The 13,610-nt window shown below is 38.1% G+C and overlaps 1 protein-coding gene across 1 annotated transcript; it reads right to left on the reverse strand.

Annotated features, from left to right (window-relative positions):
• Window positions 1-4,605: 4,605 nt before the first annotated feature.
• On the reverse strand, window positions 4,606-12,382 carry LOC140143523 (F-box/LRR-repeat protein 12-like). The gene is made up of 3 exons (XM_072165353.1): window positions 12,234-12,382; window positions 6,039-6,745; window positions 4,606-4,763 (listed from the first exon to the last, which is right to left on the reverse strand). Exons 1-3 carry the CDS (start codon window positions 12,380-12,382, stop codon window positions 4,606-4,608), a joined length of 1,014 nt encoding a protein of 337 aa, XP_072021454.1.
• Between the last annotated feature and the right edge of the window lie 1,228 nt (window positions 12,383-13,610).

Here is a 13,610-nt window from a genome sequence, read left to right on the forward strand (position 1 = left end):
AATCTTAAGATTCTTGTCATCTGTTTGGTTAAAAGCATCGATTTTGGGAAATTAATAGTTTCCATGCGAACGGCACAGATTACAATATGCGATTTCAGTGTAATTATGGCGCGCAAAAACATTAACGCGTGCATAATATCATTTTACGCTGGGAACAAAGCACACGCAGAACTATGCCCGGTGAATAGTTACTTTTGCGGGCATAGTCAAATCTTTTAACCAATCAGATGGCGGGAATCTTTAGATGAGGAAAAGTATACAGCAAGAATGGCAAACTCTTGGCAAATCCATCTGTGATGTCAATTCTTGATAAAAATTCCTCAATTTTGAAGAAATCCCCCAAATAATTTCTTGACGCAAATAATTTGGAAAACATAATAGACAATCTTATTTCATTATTAATTCCTAGATATTTATATCTAGTTTTTGAAAATTAACAAAACGATTTTTGTTGTTGTTATGTTGCCCCACAACATTTGGGTACATTTGTTTGCCATTTTATCAAAATTTTAACCTACAGATGGATTCGTCAAGTGTTTGCCATTCTAAATATGCATACTTTTATATACGTTAGACCAATAATTTAGCAGTTACCCAGCAAACAAAATGTCGGCTAATATAAAGGGTATAAAACTTTTTTCAACACTTCAAAGTGTTGACAAACATATTTCGCAAAAATGTGTACAAATAATATTTTGCAATAACGTTTGACAACATTTTTATAATGTTGTAATGTGTTTTCATCTAAAACGTTTCAAATATGTCTTCTTGACCTTTAGATAACCCCGCGTTTAAATGTTATTTTGACCAAACCAAAATGTGTTATAACGTTTAAATTAACGTTAAAATGTGATTGCTGTAATTCGAGGCTCAAAAGTTATTATAATAAGACCATAACTAGTATCAGGATAGAACGCTAGTCAGTCGATGCCTATTGTTACACAAGACCCACTCAGTCACTTGATTAGGCGCTTGAAACGATCGAATTCGGTGTTAAAATAAGCAAACATTTTAGTTACACCTTTTCACTTCATAATTAATTTTCTCGGTCAAATGAAAAGTAATAATTTTCAGTTCTTCGGTAAATGTCAGAGAAAAACCATAAAGCTTTTTCAAACCCTGGTTTTAACTTAGGTGTGAATTTAGGCTTTTAGTGTAAGATTTTCACAGGCTTTATTTTGCCCCGCGAGATTTTTCCGATGTCAACGTTTTTGCTTTTCAAAGTAACATAATTCGCTGACGAAAGATATTTCCCAACTTTCTAAAGCACATCATATAGGGCTATATGTCATAGTTTTGTCAGACTTTCGGTTTTGATTGCACCATTTTTCAATTCCGACTACCAATTTTGTCAAAATCAACTCGCGAATGTACCCATGGATGGATGATTTTGCAAGCCACAATAGAAATATCGATTTGGGAGTCACAAGTGGAAAACGGTGAAATCAAAACAGATATTCTGACAAAACTATACATATAGACCCACACGAAGTGCCTTACAGAGGTTGGAAATATCTTTCTTTTGAGAATTATATTAGTCTGAAACGCTAAAACATGAATTCCGAAAAAAGCTCAAGGGCGAAATTAAGGCCTATAAAAATCAAAAATCTTACACTAAAAGACACAATTTCATGCCTAATTTTAACGCCAGGTTTTTTTAAAACTGACATTACTGGAGGAAAAAAAATATTGCTTTATATTTGACCGCGAAAATTAATTTCAAAGCAAAAAGGTGTTTTTCTGAACTACCGTAGAAACCCGTCTATAAGGAATAGAAGCGACTGTGATGATAGCATATTTCACGCTAGCGCCCTCCACAATATTATATCATTATGGAATTTGAGCAAATCATTTACCGACACAAGCAGGTATACAATGTATTATTTTATCTTTAATTCGCATCTCACGAGCATAGCTCACTTGGCAAGGCATAAGACTTTGGTTCTTTAGATCGGAAGATGGTGAGTTCGAGCCTCATCACGGTCACACAAACTTTTATAAACAAAATATTGTTCAAACTTTTCATTTATATTTTCTTGCATTTTCTAAAGACTCCTTTCTTGATCATTTTTTTTTTTTTTTTTAGTTTAATTTATTCTATTGTTTTTCTTTTATTGTTTCTTTTCTTTGTCTTTTTTTCTTGTTTAATTTTATTTTTTCTTTATTTTTCTTTGATTCTTATAATATTGGCTGGTTTTGGATAGGATTGAACTAAAGACCCATTCAGTGATTTGCTCATCCGGACGATCGTAAAAATCATCAAAATTCACCTTTGTCATTGTCATAGATGTGGTAACATAGCCTGCTAGTGGTTCAGCAGAAAACCGTGTGACACATAATATATATTTGGCTACATTTTATTATACGATAAATACGAATTTATTAAACATGGTAACAAATATTCTCTAGCAGATCGGTTATACGATGGAACTGGTAGGCATAGGCCTATTATAAATTCGGGATATTAAATATCTTCCTGACGAGACAGATCTGCGCATGTGGTCAAAGACGATTCCTTACTAGCCACAGACCGTCCGCTGGAATTAGTTGAACATGAACCATTCGCTATGGCTGTTGGTCGGACCTCTCATCTCTCCACATCGATTGTGACATATAATCCCCGACATTGCCCTTATGAACTCACATCCTCCTGTTTTATTCCAATACGCTGGCGAAGTTACGTAATAATCGGATTAACTACCATAGCAATAGGTGAAAACAATTTTTGAATAATTATACCGCGTTATACACTGATACGTTCAGGCGGTACCTCTTCATTGAACCATATCATGCTGCACCTGTAAGATCTTTGAAAAGACCAGTATTGTATTCAATCTATGATTGCAGACATACACAGTACAGGTGATGAGTGTAACCTGCTTGTAGCGCAGCGCGATATGTTCAAAATTGTTTTCACCTATTGCTATGGTAATTAATCCGATTAATTACGCAACTTCACCAGCGTATAATGGCCGAATAAATTCTGACCATCACTTGGCTTGTTGGATTCGTCTATACTACAATTCGCTGTCGAAGTGACGTAATAATCGCAATAACTACCATCAAGCAGATTGCACTAATCACCCGCGTATGTCACCAAACATAGATTGAATACCACTCTTTTCATAAATACTAATCTTACATGGCGAGTGATTAGCATTTCTTTGACAACTATGGTTTAATGCATAGGTGCCACGTGAACGATGAAGTGCAGGGCTATATATTCGAAATTGTATTCATCAATTGCTATGGTAGTTAATCCGATTAATTACGTCACATCGACAGCGAATAGCCTATAGTATGGGTTCAAGTGGAACAAAAAATAGTGTATGTCCATTGCTAGCTATGGTAATTAATCATGTTAGTGTTTACATCACTACTTCGGTGAAGACAAGAGAAGTGTGCCTTCTCTACCAACGCCTGTGATATAACAGGTGCAAGCGAAACAAAATTGAATGACCAGAATAGTTTCCTTTGTCAGATGAATTGATTGAAGTTTTTGAAGACACTCTATTCTTGATGGGACAATAGATTCAAATATGGAGTAATTATTATTCCTCATCTATTTTTTTTATTGAAAAACTGCAATTGTGGCAACAGAACAATATTTATTTTGATTTCATTTCAAGTAGAAACAAAATCGTGCTTAAGCCAAAAACGCACCCTACCTACCATTCCTCAAGAATTGGGATGGCACAAAGGTGCAACATAGGTTTTTATTGCAAAGACGAGGACAGACAAGTAGTTACAACACATCTGTCTAACCGTGGGTTTCGCTATTATTTAGAATAAATGCTTTTACTAGTTTCTATAAAACCACAAAATTACTAAAAAAACTATAAAAAACTAAAAAAAAAAAAAAAAAAAAAACACCTAAAATTAAAAGTAGAAAGGTAGATTTGAAGAAAGATAAAAAGAACATGTCAAAAGTTAAAATTAAACGAGAATGAAAAAACGGAACCGGTGCCCGGACCATGCTCTCTTCATCATGTCTTCAGTTCCAAAGTCTGACGCTCTATCAATTGAGCTATACGATCCTGATATACGAAACAGTCGTTATTATGTCAATACAATTGATTGGTGTTACAACATACTTAGATGGAATGCATAGCCACCCAGTGCCAGTATAATTTGCTCAAACTCCAAATACAACAAGCAACCAATTTTATTGAGGGCGTTTCTTAGGTATATCCTTGTAGACGGGGTTTTACGGTATGCTGATTTCAACGACAAAGAAGCCCGCAATACACATGCCTACGTTCACGATACTGCTGGGTGCAGATTCTAACATCTGGCTTAATTGCGCGAAGTTCATCCAAATATCGCTGGAAGATAATATCTTGGTCAGAGCGACAACCCCAGTTCAGCAGTTTTGCTTGCTTGAGCTTTGCTAGCGCCATAAGAGTCTTAAAAATAGCTTCTGTCGACGATATCGGTCTATCAATACGTCGCGGTTCCTTGGAAATAGTCAATGACTGCAAAGACGGATGATACTGCAATGCTTTTAACCCCATGTCTGTGTATGGTCCGGAATCGTTTAATAATAGCATCTTTAAATTTGATAGATCACGTGCTATTATTGTCATAATTTCATCAGTTACGCAGCTATATACAATCGTAAAGCCCCAGTTCTGTCATGTTAGGTAGTGCTTGTGTCATAGTAGCGAAAGATACTGGGTTAAATAGAGCCTCTGTGACGTGAAGATCCGTAAACTTGTATCGATCACTTAATTCTTGTAAGATACTGTCTATACTGTACTCATCTACATCATCAAAGGGATTATAATATTTAGCGTTTATTATAGGAAGGCTTGTAAGATCTGGAAGGTTAGGCCCTATTAACAATTATTTGCAGGATCTCCTCTAGAGTTGCAACAGATGAAGCGTAGTAATGAAGCAGACCAAGCATGAAATCCCGACCGGCGCCCTCCTCAGGACCACTGTGACCCCGGAATTTGACCTCCGCACAGTAAGCGTGTACTGAAGTGTTATTGCGCCTATAGAGCCTCATGTGCTATTAGGCCGATCGGTTAGAAGACCAATCTGTTAGTAGACTAAATGCCTGTCGTACCAAATGGTTTGTAGACCAAATGGGTATTACACCAAAATGGTTATAAGACCAAAATGGTTATTAGACCAATTGGTTATTAGATTTATTAGGTATTAGACCAAATGGTTATCGGACCAACTTGTTATCGGACCAAATAGTTTAACAGGCGCGTAGCAAGCGGGGGGACAGGGTGGACGAAGTCCATGGGCCCCGAGGGTTCAGGGGCCCCGAGCACAAAAGCAAAAATTAAATAAGGGCTGATAATGGAGAGCAGGGCCGGATTTACCATTGGGCCAGATGGTTCTGTGTCCAGGGCCCCCCAAAAATTGCCCTATGCATCTTTCTTTTAACCCCAATAACATCATGTTTTTTGGCCAAAATAGTAAAATTTTCCGCGCTTCGCGCGCATTCAAAGCTATTCAACGGGTTAAGTTAATGTTGATCTTAGCTAAAATAGTCTGAAGTTGAATTTTTTCGCGTGCTTTGCGCGCAAATGTCCTATTAACATCGTAACAAAAATATGTTATTCCCCCTCTATATTATATGTAGGCCTAAACCAAAACTTGGCCACATGCCTTCCTCGGCACGTGAGTTTGGGGCCTCCTGACTTTGGCCTGGCCCTGGTTACAAGGGCCCCGGTACTGCTCCTTGTCCATGGCTCCTGATGCTCTTGCTACGCCCCTGAATAGTTATATGATAAAATGATTATTGGACGTAGTGGGTATAGACCTAGTGGGTTTAGACGAAATGGGTGTAGACGAAATGGTTATTAAACGGAACGGTAACCACCATGGCAATTCCTTTAGATTTGATACATCACAAGCTATTATTTTCATAATTTCATCAGTTACGCAGCTGCAAGCGTAAAGCCCAAACTGGCCCAGTTCTGTCATCATAGGTAGTGCTCGGGGGTTGATCAAATCAGCGAAAGATTCCAGGCTAAATAAATTCTCTGAGATGTAAAAATCTTTAAACTTTTGTCGATTACTTTTAAATTCATGTAAGATGTTGTCTATACCGGCTTTATCGGCAACATACATATGGGTACGGTAATGATATTTAGGCTCCGTTATCATATGAAGGCTTGTAAGATCTGGAAGGTTATTAACAATTATTCGTAGAATCTTCTTTACAACTGCAGCCTGGGCACGGCCGCGTGTGGTGAGATGGAGCAGACGTATTTCTTGAAGTTTTGGTAATCCAGACGTTAACATTTGCACGTCTTCTGGTGATATTTCATTACACTTATAAAGTGTTAGGTGGCGTAGATTTTGACATTGTATTATGCTTGGTATGACAATGTCTCTGTTTCTGTTAACAACGAAGGATAGCTGAAGCTTTTCAAGTTGTAAAGGTAAAGCAAAGTTGGTCTTGGAAAAATACTTAATCATGTCCTTATTGCAAGAATACGGTGTGTGTAGATCTGGTGAAAGAAATGAAAGCGTTTGTAGATTTGGACACTTGTTGGTCAAATATCGCATAACGGCCCAGTTTGAAGCTCTGAGATACACGACTCTTAGCGAAGAGCCTGTGTAGGATTGAAGGATTCGCATGGTCGTGTTTGCTAACTTTTTAATGTACTTCGCTTCATCATGTTTACTCTGACGTGGTGAATCCGGGTTGTGACCATTCCAAAAGTCTACAGTTTGCCACAAGTATGGCTCTTTGATGAGACTGTGCCACCGTTTACATGTTCTGTCGAATTAAAAGGTGGAAAAAAATCTTTCAAAGTCAGTTTATTATATATACTGCGCACAAAAAATATATGTGGTCCTGTGTCACAACCTGGGGTACCTTTGTGTTACATAGTAAAAAAATGAAATGGTTCAAACATTTTACCTACACATCTCATTTGAAGTGGTTCATCCTTCTGAGCATTTTGACACCTTTTTTATGGGAATCGGTTTAAAAATGAGAGAGTGCGGGCAAAAACAATCACAAAGTAGGGAGGATGTAACCCCACCTCTTTTTTCCACATTTACAATCATTCTGAGCAAGTATTGGTCTTTTAAATGAACTTTTCTATTTATTCACTTGGTTTAGATGTCTGGGAGTTCATTTAGACATTTTTTTTACTAGATTCAAATTTTTAAAGGGGTTTTAGATCAAATTTACAATATGAATCCCTCCCCCTAATCCTCCTCCCCCTAATCCTCAGCCACCCTTGGCACATTTCATGCCAAACGTCATAAGAAAATAATTGAAAAATATTTTAAAACAGGATAAAAACATGAGCAATATAGAATAAATTAGCCTCAATTTAAGACCTAATTGAATCTTCTAAGTGAAGGAATACTCAAGAAACAGTGTTTTGAAATCCAAACTGCACATCAAAATGTAACAAAGCCACCTTTTTGTGCACCCCAGTATATGGCACAGGATCATGTACAATTAAAAAGAGCAATATCCAAAACACACTAAACCTAAATTACGAAATAAAATTACAATAAATGAAGGATTTTGTTCTTCGTATTTTGATACCCAATTCGATACGGTGCGAGCGATTTAATTTTCCCATCTTACATGTATATCGCTAACTATAAGCATAGCGAGTAGGCTAAGTGTTCTGTCACGCTGGAATGACTCCGTTATAAAGGAAGTTGGAACTCCCCGAAGGAAGAAATATCCCAAATTTGTCACATATGCTCTCCTTTTTAGGGAATGTTTAGAAATACATTGGTGGGGGCTGGAAAATATGTAGGAGGGACATAAAATGTTTGGAGTTTTGAATATGAAGGTTAAAAAAGAGGGTGTCTCAATAGGGGGGGTAAACAATTTTGACACGTAGAGGAGGTTGTTTATTTTGTATTCAGCGCATCCTCCTAGATTGATTCTGCGCCCTCTCCAAGCGGTGACAGTCAAACTGTGTTGTTAATATTGAACGATATTTGACAAAATATGGGGTATCGAAATGCGCGTAAATAAACCATCCTTCTATCTATGTTGAAATATTGTTAAAACAATTATTAGTTCTGAAGCTATAGACGTATTTATAACAGCTGCGTTACTTTTTGTGCAGACTTTATATTACTTCCAGCAGGCCTATAGATTAGGTAGACTTTTATTCAACTGAGTTATTTTTGGTGGAAGAAATGAGAAGATAGAGAGAGAAGAGAGGGTTACGGTTCGCTATCTCTAAGGTTCGCTATCTCTAAGGTTCGTTATCACTAATTACGAAAAAGGTTCGCTATACCTAAGGTTCGATTAGGAGCTACTTGACAGATAGTTCCATCAAAGTTGTCCTATCTGGCCAGTCATCAAGTTCTTCCTCCATCAATGCATCAGTTCGCAGGGGTCAATATTGGGCCCACTTTTATTCTCTGTCTTCATTGATGACCTGGGTGATGAGTGTGAAAACCAGCTATACCACTACGCAGATGATTCCACCTTGAGACATCTAGAGACAACCCTGAAGCATTTACTGTTAGCCTAAACAGAGACCTGGAGAAAACAAGTATCTAGGCAGAGAGATGGAAGGTGACCTTCGAGCCATTAAAATGTAAGGCAAATGACAATATCAAGAAAGAGGAATCCAACCAAGCTAGATCTTCAGTTTGATACCACCAACCTGGCTTAGAAGGAGAAGATGGAGATCCTGGGAGTCACAGTTGACAGCAAGCTGACCAGGACAAAGCACATCTCCAACGCCTCATCCAGAGCAGGACCGAAGCTGGGCGTTCTGAGGAGAGTTGCAAAACAAACTTGATGTGAGAGGCAGAGCAACCGTTTACAAGGCCCAAGTTCGCAGTCTGATGGCATACGCCTCACTGTCTTGGATGAGTGCCAGCGCCATCACTCTATGATTATTAGACACTATCCAGAGGAAGGCCTTTCGAATCATAAGTGTGAGCGAAGAGGATGCGATTACAGAGCTGAACATCCAATCTGTACATCAAAGACGTCAAGTTGCTGCAGCAACAGTCCTCTACAAAATGCACACCAGCTTGTGCCCACCTGATTTGAAGGCACTGCTACCAAAGCCATTTTCTCGCCATGCTCTCACAGTACCAGTGTCTAGAACCATATCTACTGGCAGGACCATCATCCACACTGCAGTTCACGTTTGAATAGGCTACCAGATGGTGTAGTCGGAGACGTAACTGACACCGGGGGGGGGGGGTACTCAAGTTTGGTTTTGATAGGGACGTGCCGCTGAGAATTTGAAAGTGGACCCATAAATATACCAATTTTTCAAGAAATTTGGACCCATTGATATACCGAAAGTCAAAATTTTCGGCCAAATTTAACCCAAATTGTCTTAGTTTTTACAAATTTTCCCAAAAGTTTGGGAAAATTTTGAAAATTTTCGCTAGATTAAGGAAAAATTTTGAAAAAAGGACCCATTCATATACCAAAATAGGCTTTGAAAAAGGGGTCATTGATATACCAAAAGGCCGAAAATGCTACCCATGTTTGCGGAACGTCCCCGTATGGTCATTTGTACTGAGTACCCCCCCGTTCATAAGCATCTCCTTCCATGTGTCTGATGCTTTACTGTATCCTTTCATTCTTGTTGTTCCTAAGCTGCTGTGAACCACTGATTGGCCCATGTGGTTGTCTTTTATAGTGCCTTGACTTGTGTCACTCCTCATGGGCTATTGTTCACTCTAGCATTTTATATTTTTAAAAAAGCCACAGTGCTTCATGAAATGATATTGGGGGTATACCAATTGGTGTATTGTATTTGACTGTGGTGTTCACTATTCGCTATTGGTGTATTTTATTGACATAACCTAGACAAAGGCATAGTTATCTGTACAATAATAGTGTTTTCTCAGAAGAACGTCACATTTTGTTTCACACTCCCAAGTTTGAAGAAGTCGCTCTGTACGTGTCCGTTCATCAGTCGTGTGCTTTCATAGGATATACAACCTGTCAAACACAACGGAAGAATCTAAAATGGTAAATGCGTTTAAGGTTCTACATACATACAGGTCTGATCAAGAACCTTTTTACATGTGTGTTCGACTTAGAATCTTTTTTCTAAGGTTTCCCTCTTTTTATCCACTGCATCAAAATAAAGCATTGTGTTCACATCTGATAAACTCCTCAACAAAAATTTGGAAAGTTTTTTCAAGCATCTGTATCTCCAATTATTTGTGACATATTCATATCGTGTTGCATATCACTGGATAGCTACAATACTCCCCTTTACAATGATACCCCATTTGAAACCATAACATTTTTCACGGCTGAGTACATGCCTTGTGAATGTAGTGGGGTCTCAAAATGAATTTGCCAAATTGACCATTATTCTGTGCAGCAAGCTGCTATCCCATAGCTTCACTATCTGGGACCTAATGCAATCCTCCAAGATGACACCGCTCGTCCCACATAGCCACGGTAGTCAACGACTACCTACAGAATATGGGAGTCGAGTCAAAATGGCCTGCCATCAGGCCAGACCCGGGGGCCAGACCTCAACCCGATTGAACATTTGTGGGACCAGCTTGATTGTGCTGTGCGTGCCAAAGAAGCCCATAGGCAACCACATTGTATGACCTGCAACGAATCCTTGTGGAAGAATGGAATTCCATCCCACAGTAACGTTTAACCAGGTCGGTGAGCAGCATGATTAGAAGGTGCCTGACTGTTGTGGCTGCCTGTGGTTTTTCCACCCGCTATTGAGGTTAGTGGCTAGCTTTGTTTGAGCACAGAATAATGGTCAATTTGGCAAATTAATTTTGAGACCCACTACATTCACAAGACGTGTACTCAGCCGTACAAAATGTTGTTGTTTCAAATGGGGTGTCATTGTAAAGGGGAGTATTGTAGCTATCCAGTGATATGCAACACGATATGAATATGTCACAAATAATTGGAGATACAGATGCTTGAAAAAACTTTCCAAACTTTTGTTGAGGAGTTTATTTTCGCGATATCTTCTGCGTGCAGCTATACAGGGTGTCCCAGAAAAAATTACCGGGCAAACTAATTTGGTCGTAAGTTGAAAATTAAGCAACCAAATCAAAAATTTTAAAAAGCAGCGTGTAGCCCATCTTATTTTGCATCTTACATGTCAATTTTATTTGAATCGGTTGACCAATTACGAAGAAATGAGTGATTACATAATGCATGCGCCAATGCAGTTCATTCCAAGTTTGATCAACAAGCCCTTTTTCATATTCGCTCACCTCTTCCTAGGCCTGTGTATCTCATTAAATCTAGTCCTCGTATCTATTTTATAATCGATAATGTTTTGTTATTCATGCTTTCACCTTTGAAGGTGGACGACCTGAATTCAGTCAATGAATAAGGGTAAAGCTGATGAATGAAGACATTACATCTCAAAAACTAACAACAAGCCCAACAACTCATCCCGTCTTCAACAATGGTTTTTGATATTCCGACAGGTTGGTTGGAGTGGACATTATTTTATAAATGATGGTTTAACAATGGGTTTTTAATTAACATGATAATAACTGGACAACCAGCATATAGAAGTAGCTAGGAACAATTTCAAAAAGTATCAGGAGAAAGGTACGAGCGTCAACCTGAATAAGGGCAGGTCAGGGAGACCAAGAACTGTACATACTTTGCACAACATAGCCGCTATCAGACAAGCCCTCCTACGCAATCCCAGAATGAGTGCAAGGCGGAACAACATAATGTCCAAATCCTCATTTAACAGGGTTACTCGTCTGGACATTTCCTTCCATCCATACAAGATTTAAGAAGTTTGTATTACCATTTCTTGGAAATATTCCAAAAATAAGAAAGAAACCCGATACTTTTAACCAGCTCGAATTCATTCTTAATGTTGTCCAATATGTTAACATTTTCTAAACGAAGATATTTACAAGTACTGAGTATCATGCAAGGTTTCATTTTAATATTGTAAAGTTTGTTTGTAAGAAACAGATTGCTTAAGAAGAACAAGAAGGATTTCACCAAACAAAATATAAAGCATGTTTACCACTAGTGCATTGTGTGGAGTGAACTTTCTTGCAAACTTGGAATGAAGTGAATTTGTGCATGTGTTATGTAATCGCTCATTTCTTTGCAACTGGTCAACCGATTCAAGTAAAATTGACATATAAGATGCATAATAAAATGGGCTACACGCTGCTTTTTAAATTTTACGATTTGGTTGCTTAATTCTCAAGTTATGGCCAAATTAGTTTGCCCGGTAATTTTTTCTGGGACACCCTGTATTAATATAATTTCGAAATAAATTGCAAACCTTGATGCTGCAAGCTTCTCAGAGATGGTCAAGAGAGAAAATATCTTAAGTAGTACATCATCTACGAGTAGTAGGTTGATGATACACACTGGCTCATCTATAGTCGTTGATTTCGTCAATCCACTTCGCCGACTCTTGACTTGACCCATTTTGCTAAAGAAAGAAAGAAAGAAAGAAAAAAGAAAGAAAGATGGAAAGAAAGGAGGACAGAATAAAAGATAAGAAAGTATGGATGGAAGAAAAGAATGAACAAAGTTCAGTTTTCAATTTGAGAAGAAAAACGGGAATTTGAGAATTAAATTGGAATTGTGCATAGGCGTAGATCGGGGTGGGGGGTAGGGTGCCGTTTTTGTCAGGGGTGGTCCATACAATCATCCCCAATGTTGACGCCTGTATGTGGGTTTCTGACCAAATCAACCTCATATTTGGCCATTTTGGCCGCAAAAATGCACATTTTTGCGCGGTTCGCACGATTTTATTCCACTTTTGCACCACATTTAATCAGTTTAGCTTCAATATGCCAGCATTTTTCGCTCGCTACGCGCGCATTTGTACCATTAATTAATTATGTCGCCAAAATGTGCTACATTCACTATACCTCTAGCAATTTGTTCCCACCCCATCCCACCAATGTCAAAAAGAAATCTACGCCACTGGTTATGTTTACGATTTTATCTGTGCATGTTCAGGTGTACTTTAGCGGACCTTATGTAGTCCTAGGTTTCTGTTGGTATAAAAATATAAACTTTGAGGTTGTCAATCACGAAGGAAATATATACCGCAAACATTTAAACTTAAAAGTATTTAATTACATAGGATTATTTAAATATATAATTGACATTTGGCCTTTCTTAATCCCCATTCAGTGATGAGAAAATTTGAAACATTTGTATTTTGTCTCAAAAAGTATGCTTCTTAACGTTTTCCTAGGTTTGTGGAATAGTGGCACACATTAAAGTTAACATTTTATTGAAACAAAAGTCAACCGTCATCGTGGTAGTATTTTAGCGACACAGTTTAAGGACCATGTGTTTATATCACCAACCAGAAATAATATACATCGTCGGTCGCAACACATAGTGGCGTAGAGTGATTTTCAAAATTTTCGTTTTGATCAGAAACGTATTTTGTCCTTCACGTACGCCACTATGTGTTGCGACCGACGACATGACTTGTAATGTATACATGTATGACTATTTGCATGAGTTTGTTTTATTCCCGGGTTTTATCCATGCCTGGTGTTATCCATGCATGCATGACCATCATGTTGCAGACCGGGAATTATTTTTGGCTTGCTTAGTCATGGATTTAAAAGTCTTATTTAAAGCCTGTCGTCCAATGACACTGATGATGTCCATTCAGCGTGGTTGGGATTGA

This window comes from Amphiura filiformis, unplaced genomic scaffold (genome assembly GCF_039555335.1).
Source record: "Amphiura filiformis unplaced genomic scaffold, Afil_fr2py scaffold_22, whole genome shotgun sequence".
NCBI classification, from domain to species: Eukaryota; Metazoa; Echinodermata; class Ophiuroidea; order Amphilepidida; family Amphiuridae; genus Amphiura; species Amphiura filiformis.